At 42.3% G+C, this 13,375-nt stretch overlaps 1 gene segment (V, D, J or C); it reads left to right on the forward strand.

Moving 5' to 3' along the window:
- Positions 1-3,555: 3,555 nt before the first annotated feature.
- Positions 3,556-4,261, forward strand: LOC120227613. The segment is given in 2 exon segments: positions 3,556-3,618; positions 3,824-4,261. Coding segments are annotated over 2 exon segments (468 nt in total).
- The last annotated feature ends 9,114 nt before the right edge of the window (positions 4,262-13,375 follow it).

A 13,375-nucleotide genomic window follows, 5' to 3' on the forward strand; every position in this document is an offset into this window, starting at 1 on the left:
CCCATTAAATCAGTGAATTCAAGTGAATGGAAGCTCTCTTGCCAATTGCCCCGTGTAAATGGATCAATGCCAGTTCATGTTCACGCAACTAATAGATTACTGTTATTGTGGTTATATCCATAGACACTGAGAGTTATATGTTGTTGGGAAAAAGCTACCTCCCCTCAACCTGAGTACCAGAAAACAGCGGAAACAAGTTTCAAACATGCTGAGCCACGCATAAAGTCATTTCCTAACAAGAGGGAGCAAAACAGACCACAGATCTGTTGCACAGACCCAACCCCCTGTCCCCACAAAATGACAAGAGAAAGAAATGAAAAAATTAGACCCCATTAGAGTTAATAATTCCTTTTCAATTTTATCTTTAAGGAAGCAAATAGATAAACCATAAAATGGGAGAAGCTATTCTCATGCACATTTCTGACAAATGATTCATTTTCAGAATATAAAGAACTCTTAAAATGAAAAAAAAAAAAAAAAACAACTATGGGTGTGTCTGACTCGCCCGAGCACCACCCAAGAAACAAACTATCTAAATAGCAACTCAATAGTAAACCTATGGTAAATTACTTAAAATCATTAGTCATCACAAAGTTGTAAATTTTAACAATAATACTACTTCCGAATCAACCAATAAGGATATAATACACACTCTGACAATAGCAAGTATGGGGAAAGGATTTACAGCAAGTGGCAATGTTCCACATGGTTGGTGGAGTGTAAAGATGTTCCTCATTTCAGAAACTGTTCCGTAGTATCTACCCAAGCCAAGCTGAGGCTAGTTCTGTGACTCAGTGCTTTCATGCCTCAGCACACACCAATGGGAATTAAGTGCATATATCCACCAAAGACTTTGAAAGCATGTTCTAAAAAACTGTATTGATAACATGTTCAAATCTGAACCATTCATTAAATGAAAAAGGAAGGTATTGTGACATTTGTTTGTAACAACAAACTATTCTGCAGTGAAAAGGAACAAGTTACTGCCACAGTATCAATGTAGAGGAAGTTCAGAGAACATGTTGAGCCAGCCAATGAGGCAAGACACCAAAAAGTACATACTTTCTTGTTCCATTTACATGAGTACAAGAACAGAGAAGGTCAGCTCTACATTTTTAGGAAATTAGAAAGGTGGAGGCGGCCTCTGGTGGTAGGGGTAGAGCATGGCATTGATTGGAAGAAGCATGAGGGCAAAGTGTGATGCTGGGGAGGGTGTGTCTGTCTGGATCTGAATGGTAGTGAGAGGAGGGATACAACTGCTCGTGTTCACACAGGTCTACACTTTAAATTCACATTATAACAGTAAAGACACTTTATTTGTTAAATGAGTGAGTTCAACAATGAGTAGGCATTATGGGCTCAGGATCAGATGTATTTCCCATGTTTTTCCCTACAAGCACTGGTCCCTTGAACAACCTGAACTCCAAGAACCTCTCGTCTCTAGAGGATTATTGTGCGACTGATTACTGTAGATGAGTAAGACCTTAGTCCACCACTGAACACATGGCAGGTCTTCAAACATCAGCAAATGGCATAGACTGTGTCTTTGTTTCTGTTTATTATTATCAGTAGTAGCAGCAGCAATAGTAGTATTTTCTGGGATATGGGTTCCTCTTTTTTTTTTTTTTTTTTGCATATTTCTCAGAGTGTATCTCGGAGATATGTTTCAAAGACCAAGCTGTGGACAAATTCCTTTGTAGCTTTCACCTCAAGATCTCAATATTATATTAATTGAAGGTCTGAGGCTTTGGGGTGTCAAGAAAGGAAGCTTTGGAAGGACAGAGTCCCTTGCGTTCTCTATCAAAATAAATAATAAACTTAAAAAAAAGAAGTACAATTGAATTTTCCCTTAATTTTTTCCCCCAAGGAAAGAAAATTGGAGAGAAGAGACATGTCCCACCTTGTCTTGTTAGATGTCCTGTATATGTAGGCCAGCAGTGGAGTCCTGCCCTATGAGAGCTTTGAAAAGTAAGAAAAGTGGTAAGAATGGTCTATGGAAAGGACAGTGGGGAGGCAGAACTGAGTCCTGTGCCCGGTATTCTTCCAGGCTGAAGAGGTGGGACCTGGGGGATGTGAAGAGTGTTATGAGTCAGGATCCTCCAGAGAAGCACAACCAAGAAGATATCCGTGGAGACAGAGATTCTGAGAATTGAGAGTGTGGGGGGTGGCGCGTCCAGAGTCTGTAGAGCAGGCTGGAAATTGAGGTTGGTATTGATACTGCAGCCGTGAGTGGGAAATCTGTAGGCCAGAAACCGAGGATGAGTTTCTATTGTTGCAACTTAAGGAAGAATTGCTTCTCCTTTGGGAAACCTCAGTCTTGCTTCTTAAAGCCTTCAACTGATTGGATGAGGCCCCCTCCCTCATTAGGGAGAGTAACCTGTGGTATGCAAGGTCTACTAATTTAAATGTTAATCACACCAAAAACTACCTTCAGGACAGCATCTAATTTGGCATTTGACTGCCCTACTGGGCGCCATAGCCTAGTTAAGGTGACATGTAAAATTAACCATCATTAAAGGCAAACAGCGGCTCTGAGTGATGGGAGAATTGACCCTTTGTGAGGGTGAGGTATGGATCCCCAGCTAGGGTCTACTCGATACAGAGTATAGTTGGGTTTTATGAAATTTCTCAGATCCACAAGGGGTGTAGAAGACACATGGACACCCATAGAAGATCCAGTGTGCCACCTGACCGAGTAAGTACTGCGTATCTGCCACACTCAGAGAAAAGACTGGAAGCCTTTCAGGTGCTGGACCTGCAGTAGACCTGTAGCCACAAAATCCTATGTCCTCCTTATGGTGAAGCACTCTCAGTTTCTTAAGGGAATTGCATGCCCCACACCCCACCCTTCCATCTGCTGGAGAATGAACAGCAGGACTAGGAACAGGCAACCGTGCGCTGACTTCCCAAACCATTGGATGGAACAAAGTTTTCTTTTCTTTATTTTTGAGAAGCATAGAGACTGAGAATGGGAACCATGGTAGGGGCAGAGAGAGAAGCACAGAGGATCCAAAGTGGGCTCTGTGCTGACAGCAGTGAGCCCAGTGTGAGGCTGGAGACCCTCCTTCCTTCCTTCCTTCCTTCCTTCCTTCCTTCCTTCCTTCCTTCCTTCCTTCCTTCCTTCCTTCCTTCCCTTCCTTCTTCCATTGTTTTTTACTGTTTCCTAGCATATTTTATAATTTTACCAGTAGGTAACTCATTGATATGAAAGCCTAGCTTATCATTTTTGGAGACTCTACCCATTTAATAACATTCTTGAATTTCAAACAGAAGCTCACCATAGATCTTGTGGCAGTTTCTCATTTTGAATTTCTAAGTTGTTCTAAGAGTATCAATTTGACTTAGTGTTTCTAATCCTTCAGCTATATCTTTGGTAATATTTTTGGCTCTCTAAATCTACATTAGATACTTTCACAACCCACTACTTATGCCATTTGCTTTACTCACCAGTTGTTTTGCATAGGCCCCCTCCCCCCTCCCCCCACCAGTCTCAGAGCAGCTGCTCAGGTTTGATAAAAGGGGCCTTTGCTATGTAAGCTAAGCTGCATCGGGCAGGCAGGGACAGCAAGATGGTGTCACAGAGGCAGGTCCTCATATCCCTGTTGCTGTGGGTCTCAGGTGAGAAATTTCAAATTTGCCACATGCCTTTTGAAGTAGTATCATTTTAGAGTTAAAACATTTTTTAAGATATAATGAGAAATACTGGCTGTTTACAAAGTAGCCCCAATTATGCGCTGACATGTACAGCACATCTCAAATGCCATATTTCAGGGTGTCGGCGCTAACGTGCCTATGTATCATCATTACCTACTCGTGATTGCAGGTGCCTGCGGGGAGATCACGATGACGCAGTCTCCAGCCTCCCTGGCTGGGTCTCTGGGCCAGCGGGTCACCATGAACTGCAGGGCCAGTCAGAGTGTTTACAGCAGCGTAGCCTGGTATCAACAGAAACCAGGACAGCGTCCTAAGCTGCTCATCTACGGTGCATCCAACCGAGCAACTGGAGTCCCCGACCGATTCAGCGGCAGTGGGTCTCGGACAGATTTCACCCTCACCATCAGCAACCTCCAGGCTGAAGACATGGCTACTTATTACTGTCTGCAGGGTTATAACAATCCTTCCACAGTGCTTCAGCCTCGTACACAAACCTCCTCCCCAGGGCGCTGGGTCAGGGAGGCTTCGCTGCACCTGCAGCTGCTTCCCTACTCAGCCCTGAATGTGCACGTTCCTGGGTCTGCCTGAGAAGCCACCTCTCCCGACTTATTCCTTACAAGGCTGTTTAAGGCCAAGGGGAAAATTAAGGGGAATGGCTTTTCCTGGATCCCTTTTAGTGGAAGATTAGTGAACATGTCAGGAGTTTTTGTGTCACAGGACCTGGTGTGTTTTGCACGGAAAGATGACATAGTTGAACCAGTAAGGTTGCCCTTTACCCTCGGCAAAGGGTCCGGTGAATTTCACACCTTGATGGATGAGTTGTGTCTTCCCTGTGCCTCCTGGACTCAGGAACATTTCTCTTCTATTTCCTTATTCTCTTGGTCTCCTTTCTTCGCCCACAGTCACCTTCCAATTGTGGACCTTCCCAGTATTAAACCTTTGACCTCTCCGATTCAGAACCTCCCATGTGGAAGGTAGCATTTCTTTCCCACTTTATCCTTTGTGGACCCTATTTTCCAGCTTTTCTGGCCAAAGTACCTGACGTTCATTTCTGCTCTATCTCCTTTCATACCTTCTTTCTCTCTCTCCATTTTTTCCAGGTGTACCTTATCCAAAAGCAACTCTCTAATTCTTTCATCTCATCAGTCTAGAAATATGGGCTAGTGTTCCTCAGCACGTGTTCTCACCATTTGTCTCCTCTTTCTTTAAAGTCTTCCCTTGGGCATTCAGGTCTAGTCTTGTGACTGAAGGGACTCACGGCTCTAAGTGTTCTATAACTTGGTACCTTGGAAAACATTTAATTAACATGCCCATTTCAGTATAAAAACAGGTAAAGTCCCAAGAATTTTAATATAATTTCTTCAGCTCCTTATGAGAAACATGGGTTAATGCCATTTAGCTTCAGGAAAGACCACAGCAAACCTAGTCAGTGTGCTCTGAACACTCTTACCTACAAAACAGCCTCTCATAATGATTAGAAATATAGTTAAAGTATCAATATTAAGGAATCCATATCATTCATTCCAGATATATTTTCGGAGTTCTTACTTTGTGTCAACAGCAAAGATATCTGCTTTCACCGAGACAATAAATACCTGTGTCAGTGAATGCTTATTATGTTGTTTTGAAAGTGCTATAAAGAAAAATTAAGGGATTCATTTGCTGAAGTAAGAGTGAGTAGAAATTTAAAATCAGATGACATATTGGTTAGCTACTGTCATGAAACAAATAACCCCCAAAATGTAGTGGTTTAGATGGTAGCATTTTATTGCTGTCATGTTTATTAGTTGGCTGAGTTGTTCTACTAATATGGGCCAGGCCTGATTGATCTTCATTGGCCATGGCTGGTTTGCTCGTGTGTTTAAAGTTAGCTGACAGGTCAACTAAGTGCTTTTGTTATAGAAAGGCTCACATTTCTTTCCTATCTTTCACATTGCTAGGGTTGGCTGACTATCAGCTGGGGCTGTCTGGGCAACTGGGCCTCATGTCCCTCATTGTGTGACAGACTAATCCCAACCTTCTGTGACAGATGGCAGAGCCTCAGGTGAGAAAGTAAAAGCACACGAGGCATCTTGAAGAGAACCTTAGTACCAACATAATTTCCCATCTGATGCATTCTAATGACTGATGCAGTTGGTACTGTTGAAGAAGAGGGTAAATCGACCCCAGCTCTTGATAGAAGTAGTGGCAAGGTTATATTGTAAAAGGCATAGGTAGAGGGAGAGATAAAGAATGGGGGAATCTGTATTTGCAATCAGTCTACTCTAGAGGGTCATAGAGGGCTGCGCTGAGAAGGTGGGACTTAATCAATGTTTCAGTGTGGTGAAGAAAGGAACCATAGAAGTACTTTTAGGCCGTAGAGTTGTAGTTGGATCTAAGTAGAATAAATAGCACATTTCTGAGTGGGAATGTGATCAGCACGTTGGTGAAGTAGAAGGAAGTCAATGTTGCCAAAGTGGAGTGTACAAGGGTGAGAGTAGTGGAAATGAGATAAAAGAAATCACAGGGAGGCCATCGTATATAGGACTCTGTAGGCTTCTCTAAGGATTTGACTTTTACTTTGAGTGATGTGGTAATTGGGAGAGTTTTGAATAGAGCAGGGCATAATTTGGTTCATAGTTTAGCAGGATCTTTCTGGGAGGCCATACTTGAAAGATAACTGTTGGGTGACCACTGATATCCCCCAGGCTAGAGAGAATAACAGCTTGGGTCTGTGGCAGTGGCAGTGGAGGATGGAGGAGCGGTGTATTTTGAAGACAGAGATAACAATATCCTGATGGTTTTGACAAGGAGTGTGAGAGAAAGAGAGGTCTCAGGTTGACTCCAGAGTTTTTCTCTGAGTTCTAGAAGGGTGGAGTTGCCATCTGTTCCAATAGGAAAGACTGTGGAAGAGTGGATTTGGGGAAGAAGATGAGGAATTTGGTGTTGGACATTTTAAGTTTGAGATGTGTGTTAGATCTCCACGTGCAGCTGTCAAGTAGCCATTGGATATACGAGTCTAGGTTTCAGGGAGAGAATAGCACTGGAGCTTGGAATATGATAAGCAGTGGCACAACTGTTGCCTAGATCAGAGGTGCAGCGGTTGAACTCTGAGGCAAGAGAGATGAGAAGGTACCACCGAAGGAGTCTGTGAAGGAGCAGTGGGATAGATGACCAGCAAGATGGTGTTTTGTACTGGAGTCAGAGCGAAAGGTAGATCAAGGAGGAAGATGTTTTCAATGTGTTAAATGCTCATGATGGGTCTAGTGAGATGAAGTATGGTATGTGGTCATTGAACTTGGCAATGTGGAGGTAACTGGTGACTTTGGAAGTTTCAATGATATGGTGGTGGAGAGCCCTTGAATGTTGAAAGCTCAAGAAGGATGTGGGGCTCCATGTTGGGAGATCATGACCTGTGCAGAAGTTGTTGATCAACAGACTGAGTACCCCAGGTGCCCCAGTTTATGGAAGAGCTTAAATGAGTGTGTTGGTAGCTTTGATAGTGCTTAAAGAGAGAGAGTGAAAAGATTGCATATACTGCTGTAATTTAGAACCTATGCTAGATCCATTAGTGCCTTTGACTTTTGGGGAGTGGAAATGATAGGTGTGGAAGAAGACAGGGAAAAGGCCATGTGAGCTTATCTCCGTAACAAAATGAGGTCATCTGGTCAGCTTCACAATGTCATGGAAAGCTCTTGAAGTCTCTCCCTCATCAAGTGTCTCTGGTCCAGCCTGGCAATCAGAGAAAGGAGGCTAATGTGCACTTGCATACCGAAACTCTACGGGTACCCATGGGTCAAGGAGTTCCACATACTGAACATTCCCGCTGATGGCTTTGGAGGATTTTGTAACAGAGGATATCACTGTGAGAGGTGCAGGATCATCTTGTTGACAGAAATAATATGCAGCACCTTGAGATTTCACCTTATCAACACTTAGGGAGGCAAAATGGTGGAGAAGTAAGGAGCTCTGTACTACATTTTCCTGCCCCCATCTCTCACACGGTGAAGGCCTGAAGCCATAGGAACCCTTACAGAATCCAGGAGTTTGGGAGGAAAAGGAGACAGAGTCCACTAAGAAAACCTTATAGCGTGAGTGCAGACTGCGGAAGATAAAATCGGACCTGAACCAGAGACACGGGGGGGGGATCCCACTCTGCGGGGAGCCATAGTGAGTCTAGTGGAAAAAAGAGGGGCCGAAACTGCTCAAGACACTGTCCCTGTCGCTGGAGAAGAGAAATGCCTCCACTCGGGACACAGAGAGACCCAGTTTCCTGCAGTCCAGCTGATCCTAGGAGGACGCACGGGTCCCAGGCGACCCCGGGTGAAACTGCTCCTCGATTGCCAGCTGACCTGGAGGAGACAGGAGCAGTGGCTTCTGGCTTGAACCCCAGTGGGAAGGTGAGAGGCTTGAAACTGCTCTTAGGGGCTCATCTGCGAGTTTATATTTTGGGCAATTTCAATGGGGCGCGCAGACTGAGATCTGGAAACAAGGCCTGGCTTGGGATATAGAGCACGGCCCACCTTGGCTACTACCCAGCACAGGGAGATCACCCAAAAGAGTGAGTGGCAATGCTACGTCCAAGAAGGGACTGGGGCACCACCACTTTTCACCCCAATACCACCAAGGCAGGACTCCCATGGGACACACTGGACCAAACCATGCCATCCCTGCAAGAAAGCTGCCTTCTTCTTTTCTTCTTCTTCTTCTTCTTCTTCTTCTTCTTCTTCTTCTTCTTCTTCTTCTTCTTCTTCTTTTTTACTAGAGCCTGAGCACGACCAACATGGACCCACTGCCCTGATTAATTATGGTCACTGAATTGCTTAAACAGTCACATTTAATCCATTCTCTAGATGTAAATTCTACACCTCCACCGCTACCTTTTCATCTCTTTCTCTCTGGAGTAATCAGACTATATAGTTTCTCTGGATAGCATCATCGTCATTTCTTTCACCTTCTCCAACCATATTCCACTCTTTCGCTCTTTGAAAAAAGCTTCTTATTCCTTCTGCTTGCTCATTTCATTTCCAATTTCACTTCATCCCTGTCCTGTCATTTCTCTTTCTCTATACTCTTCCACCAGCACTGCATAAACCCAGTTATTTATTTGTAACTAGGAAATCTGGTTACATGCTTTAGACTGTCCTTTATCTATTGGGTTTCTTCTTTTTACTTTTCTTTTCTTTGTATTTTTATTTCTTATTATTCGCCTTCCCTCCTTCCTCTTTTCTGTTTTCTTTTTCATTTTCCCTTTTTGTTTTAGTGTTTGTTGGATTTGTCTGTGAGTTTGTGTGCCTTTGTTCCCTGTGTGTTTGTCTGTCTGTTTTCCTTTCCAGGGCTACCTCAAGAAACAATCCAATGTACACATGGTGGAGAGTCCCAAATACCACTATGAGTAGGAAAATAGAACCAAGGTCTCTACAAGAGAGACCAAGAGATGCCATTCAAAGAACACTTTCTCAAAGGACAGGCCCTGGACAGGTCAAGAGCCTTCTTTGGTACAGCAGAACTCACAGGTGCGGAGTGCATAACAAGATGTTAAAATTAAGAAGAGATAGAAAGCTAACCAAAATGATGAAATACAAGAGTTCTCCTCCAAAGAAATTCAAAGAATTGACAGCTAAAGAACTGCTCAAAATAGATATAAGCAAAATAACTGAACAAGAATTTAGAGCAATAGTCATAAAATTAGTCGCTGGGCATGAAAAAGGCATGGAAGACATCAGAGAAACTATGGCTACAAAGACTATGGAGCTTTAAAATAGTTGTGATGAATTTAAATATGCTATAAATGAGATGCAAAATAAAATGGAGGTGTCCAATGCATGGATTCAAGAAGCAGAAAGGAGAATAAGTGATTTAGAAGATACAATTATAGAAAAAGAGGAAGCTGAGAAAAAGACAAACTTATCCAGGAACACGAAAGGAGAGTTCGAGACTCCGCGATACAATCAACCAGAATAATTTCCGTATCATAGGTATTCAAGAAGAGGAAAGGAGAGGAAAAGGCACTGAAGGAGTCCTTCAACAAATTATAGCAGAGAACTGCCCCAACCTGGGGAAAGAAACAGACGTTGAAATCCAAGAGGCACAGAGAACTCCCCTCAGATGTATCTTGAATCGATCTTCTGCATGACATATCATAGTGAAACTGGCAAAATATGAGGACAAAGAGAGAATTTTGAAAGCAGCTAGGGAGAAGAGGGCCCTAACATCCAAAGGGAAACCTATCAGAGTGGTGACAGACCTATTTACTGAAACTTAGCAGGCCAGAAAGGAATCGCAGGAGATTTTCAATGTGATGAAAAGAAAAAATATGTAGCCATGAATCCTCTACCAGCAAACCTGTCATCCAGAATAGAAGGAGAGATAAAAGTCTTTCCAAGTAAATAAGAATTGAAAGAATTCATCACCACTAAACCAGCCCTACAAGAAATCCTGAGGGGGCGTCTCTAAGGGAAATGTTTAAGGAATGCAAGATACCAGAGACACCACCACAAGCATAAATCCCACAAAGGACACGATGACTCTAAACCCATATTTTCCAATAATAACACTGAGTGTAAACAGACTAAATGCCCCAATCAAAAGACATAGGTAGCAGAATGGATAAAAAAAGAAAATCCATCTATTTGCTGTCTATAGGAATCTCATTTTAGACTGTACGATACCTTCAGATTGAAAGTAAGGGGATGGAGAAATATCTATCATGCTACTATAAGTCAAAAAAAAGTTGGAGTAGCTACACTTATATCAGACAAACTGGACTTTAAAGTAAAGACAGTAACAAGGGATGAAGAAGGGCATTATATAATAATTACAGCATATATCCATCAGGAAGAGCTAACAATTATAAATGTCTACGCACCAAACATGGGAGCACCTAAATATCTAAAACAATTAATCACAAACAGAAACACTCTTATCAATAAGAACGTGTTAATACCTGTTAATCCCTGCTAATAGCAGGGAACTATAATACTTCACTTACATCAATGGATAGATCAACTATACAGAAAGTCAATAAAAACACAATGGACTTAAATGACACATTGGGCCAGATGGATTTGACAGATATATTTAGAACTCTACATCCTGAGGCTATGGAATTCACTTTCTCCGCAAATGCGCATGGCACAATGTCCAATAAAGATCACATACTGGGACATAAAGCAGCCCTCAATAATATAAAAGAATTGAGATCATAGCATGCACATTTTCAGATCACATTGCTATGAAACTCGAAATCAATCATAGGAAGAAGTCTGGGAAACCTCCAAAAACATGGAGGTTAAAGAACACCCTATGAAAGAATGAATGGGCCAATCAGACCATTGGAGAAGAAAGTTAAAAATATATGGAAACAAACGAAAATGAAAATACAACAATCCAAACTCTATGGGATGCAGCAAAGGCAGTCTTAAGAGGAAAGTACATTGCTCTCCAGGCCTATTTCAAGAAATTAGAAAAAGTGCACGTGCAAAATCTAATAGTGCACCTAAAGCAACTAGAGGGAGAGGAACATGAGCACCCCAAACCCAGTAGAAGAAGAGAAATAATAAAAACCAGGGCAGAAATAAACAACATAGAGACCAAGGAAACAATTGAACAGATCAATGAAACCAAGAGTTGTTTTTTTTTGAAAAAATAAACAAAATTGACAAACCTCTAGCCAGGCTTCTCAAAAAGAAAAGAGAGAGCACTCAAACAGACAAAATCATGAATGAAAATGGACTGATTACAACCAACCTCTCAGAAATACAAGCAATTATCAGGGAATACTATGAAAAATTATATGCCAACAAATTGGACAACTTAGAAGAAATGGAAAAATTCCTAAAAACACACACACTACCAAAATTCACATGGGAAGAGATAGAAAACCTGAACAGACCCATAACTAGTGAGGAAATCGAATCAGTTATCAAAAATCTCCCAACAAATAAGAGCCCTGGGTCAGATGGATTCCCTGGGGAATTGTATCAGACATTTACAACAGAATTAATACCCATTCTTCTCCAACTATTCCAAAAATAGAAAGCAAAGTAAACTTCCAGACTCATTTTACGAGCCCAGCATCACTTTGATTCCCAAGCCAGACAGAGATCTAGCAAAAAAGAGAACTACAGGCCAATATCCTTGATGAATACAGATGCAAAAATCCTCAACAAGATACTTGCAAATAGAATGCAACAGCACATAAAAAGAATTATCCACCAAGATCAAGTGAGATTCATTCTTGGGTTACTGAGCTGGTTCACCTTATCAACTCTTAGGGTGAAACTGCTCTATACCCACTGCCACCGAACCAGGATGAAATCACAGAGATAAGAGTGGAGATACATTTAAGAATATGTATAGGAGCTTGTCCTGGTTCGTGTTGATGTCAGTTTATATCGTCATCAATATCTTGGCTTGGCTGGCTTTGCCGTAAATGGTGGCTCTGTTTACTGGATCCACTGATATGTTGGAGACCATGAGGCGCTGGGTAGCTCAGTCAGTTAAGCATCTGATTCTTGATTTCTGCTCAGTTCGATTGAGACGTGTCCGGCTCCACTCTTAGCAAGAAGCCTGCTTGGGATTCTCTCTCTCTCTCTCTCTCTCTGTCTGTCTCTCTTTCCCTCCTCTCTCTGCCCCTCCCCCACTTGCACTCTCTCTCTCAAAAATAAATAAGTAAATAAACTAAAAAAAAAAATGTTGGAACCTGTGTGAGTATTGTTTCTGCTCTGATGTCACTCCAGGGAAAAAAAATAAGAAAGATACATTGAAAGCCCCATGTATGGAGAGAATGACAAAAGTCATCTTCTTTCTTTCTTTCTTTCTTTATTATTTTGGAGTCAGAGAGTTCATGAGTAGGGGAAAGGGTGGGGGAGTGGGGAGGAAGGGAAGGGAATCCCAAGCAGGCTTCACTATCAGCGTGGAATCAAACACAGGGCTCATTCCACAACTTGGAATCACGACCTGACCTGAAACCAAGGGTCAGACACTCACCGACGGACAACCCAGTCACCATAGGAAATCAATTTCTTATGAAGATGTCATATTTTTTATAATTTTTAAAGTATTTATTTATTTTTGAGAGACATAGAGACAGAGCATGAAGAGGGTAGGGGCGGAGAGGGAGGGAAACAGAATCAGAAATAGGCTCCAGCTTCTGTACTGTCAACACGGAGCCTGATGTGGGGCTGAACCCACAAGGTTGAAATTATGACCTGAGCCAAAGTCAGATGCTTAACCAATGAGCCACCCAGGTGTCCCTCTGATAACAAACTTTTATCCAAATTCATATTCACACTTAGATATTAGACAAACTTGGAGAGCTTACATGGCTGGGAAAATGTGGATATTTTCCTTTCTCTAGTTCCCATTTGCTTTGAGGAAATTGCCCTGAGTTCCTCTCAGAAAATATTGAAGCAAATGTTCTCCAAACATCTATGGCTAAATTTCTCCAGAGGACTTGGCATCACCTTCAAGCAGTGCTCTCTGGCATGTGAACTGGCTTAGGTCCAGGCACTGAATCAGAAGCTTCATTGTAGGCTTCAGCTCACCCGACCTAGAGTTTTCCAGTCATATGCATGAAATTCTCCAAGGGTCTACACATCAATTCAATCCCTACTAAGACATGATCGATTAGTCTCTCCCACAGATCTCTATTTCTGACATCACTCTGCACCTACTGTCCCTTTTGGAAACTGTACACACTCTACCTGTGAAGGTTATCACTACTTTCTGGCCTATGCTC

This window comes from Hyaena hyaena, unplaced genomic scaffold, assembly GCF_003009895.1.
Source record: "Hyaena hyaena isolate Hyena2069 unplaced genomic scaffold, ASM300989v1 scaffold_2574, whole genome shotgun sequence".
In the NCBI taxonomy this organism is placed as follows: Eukaryota; Metazoa; Chordata; class Mammalia; order Carnivora; family Hyaenidae; genus Hyaena; species Hyaena hyaena.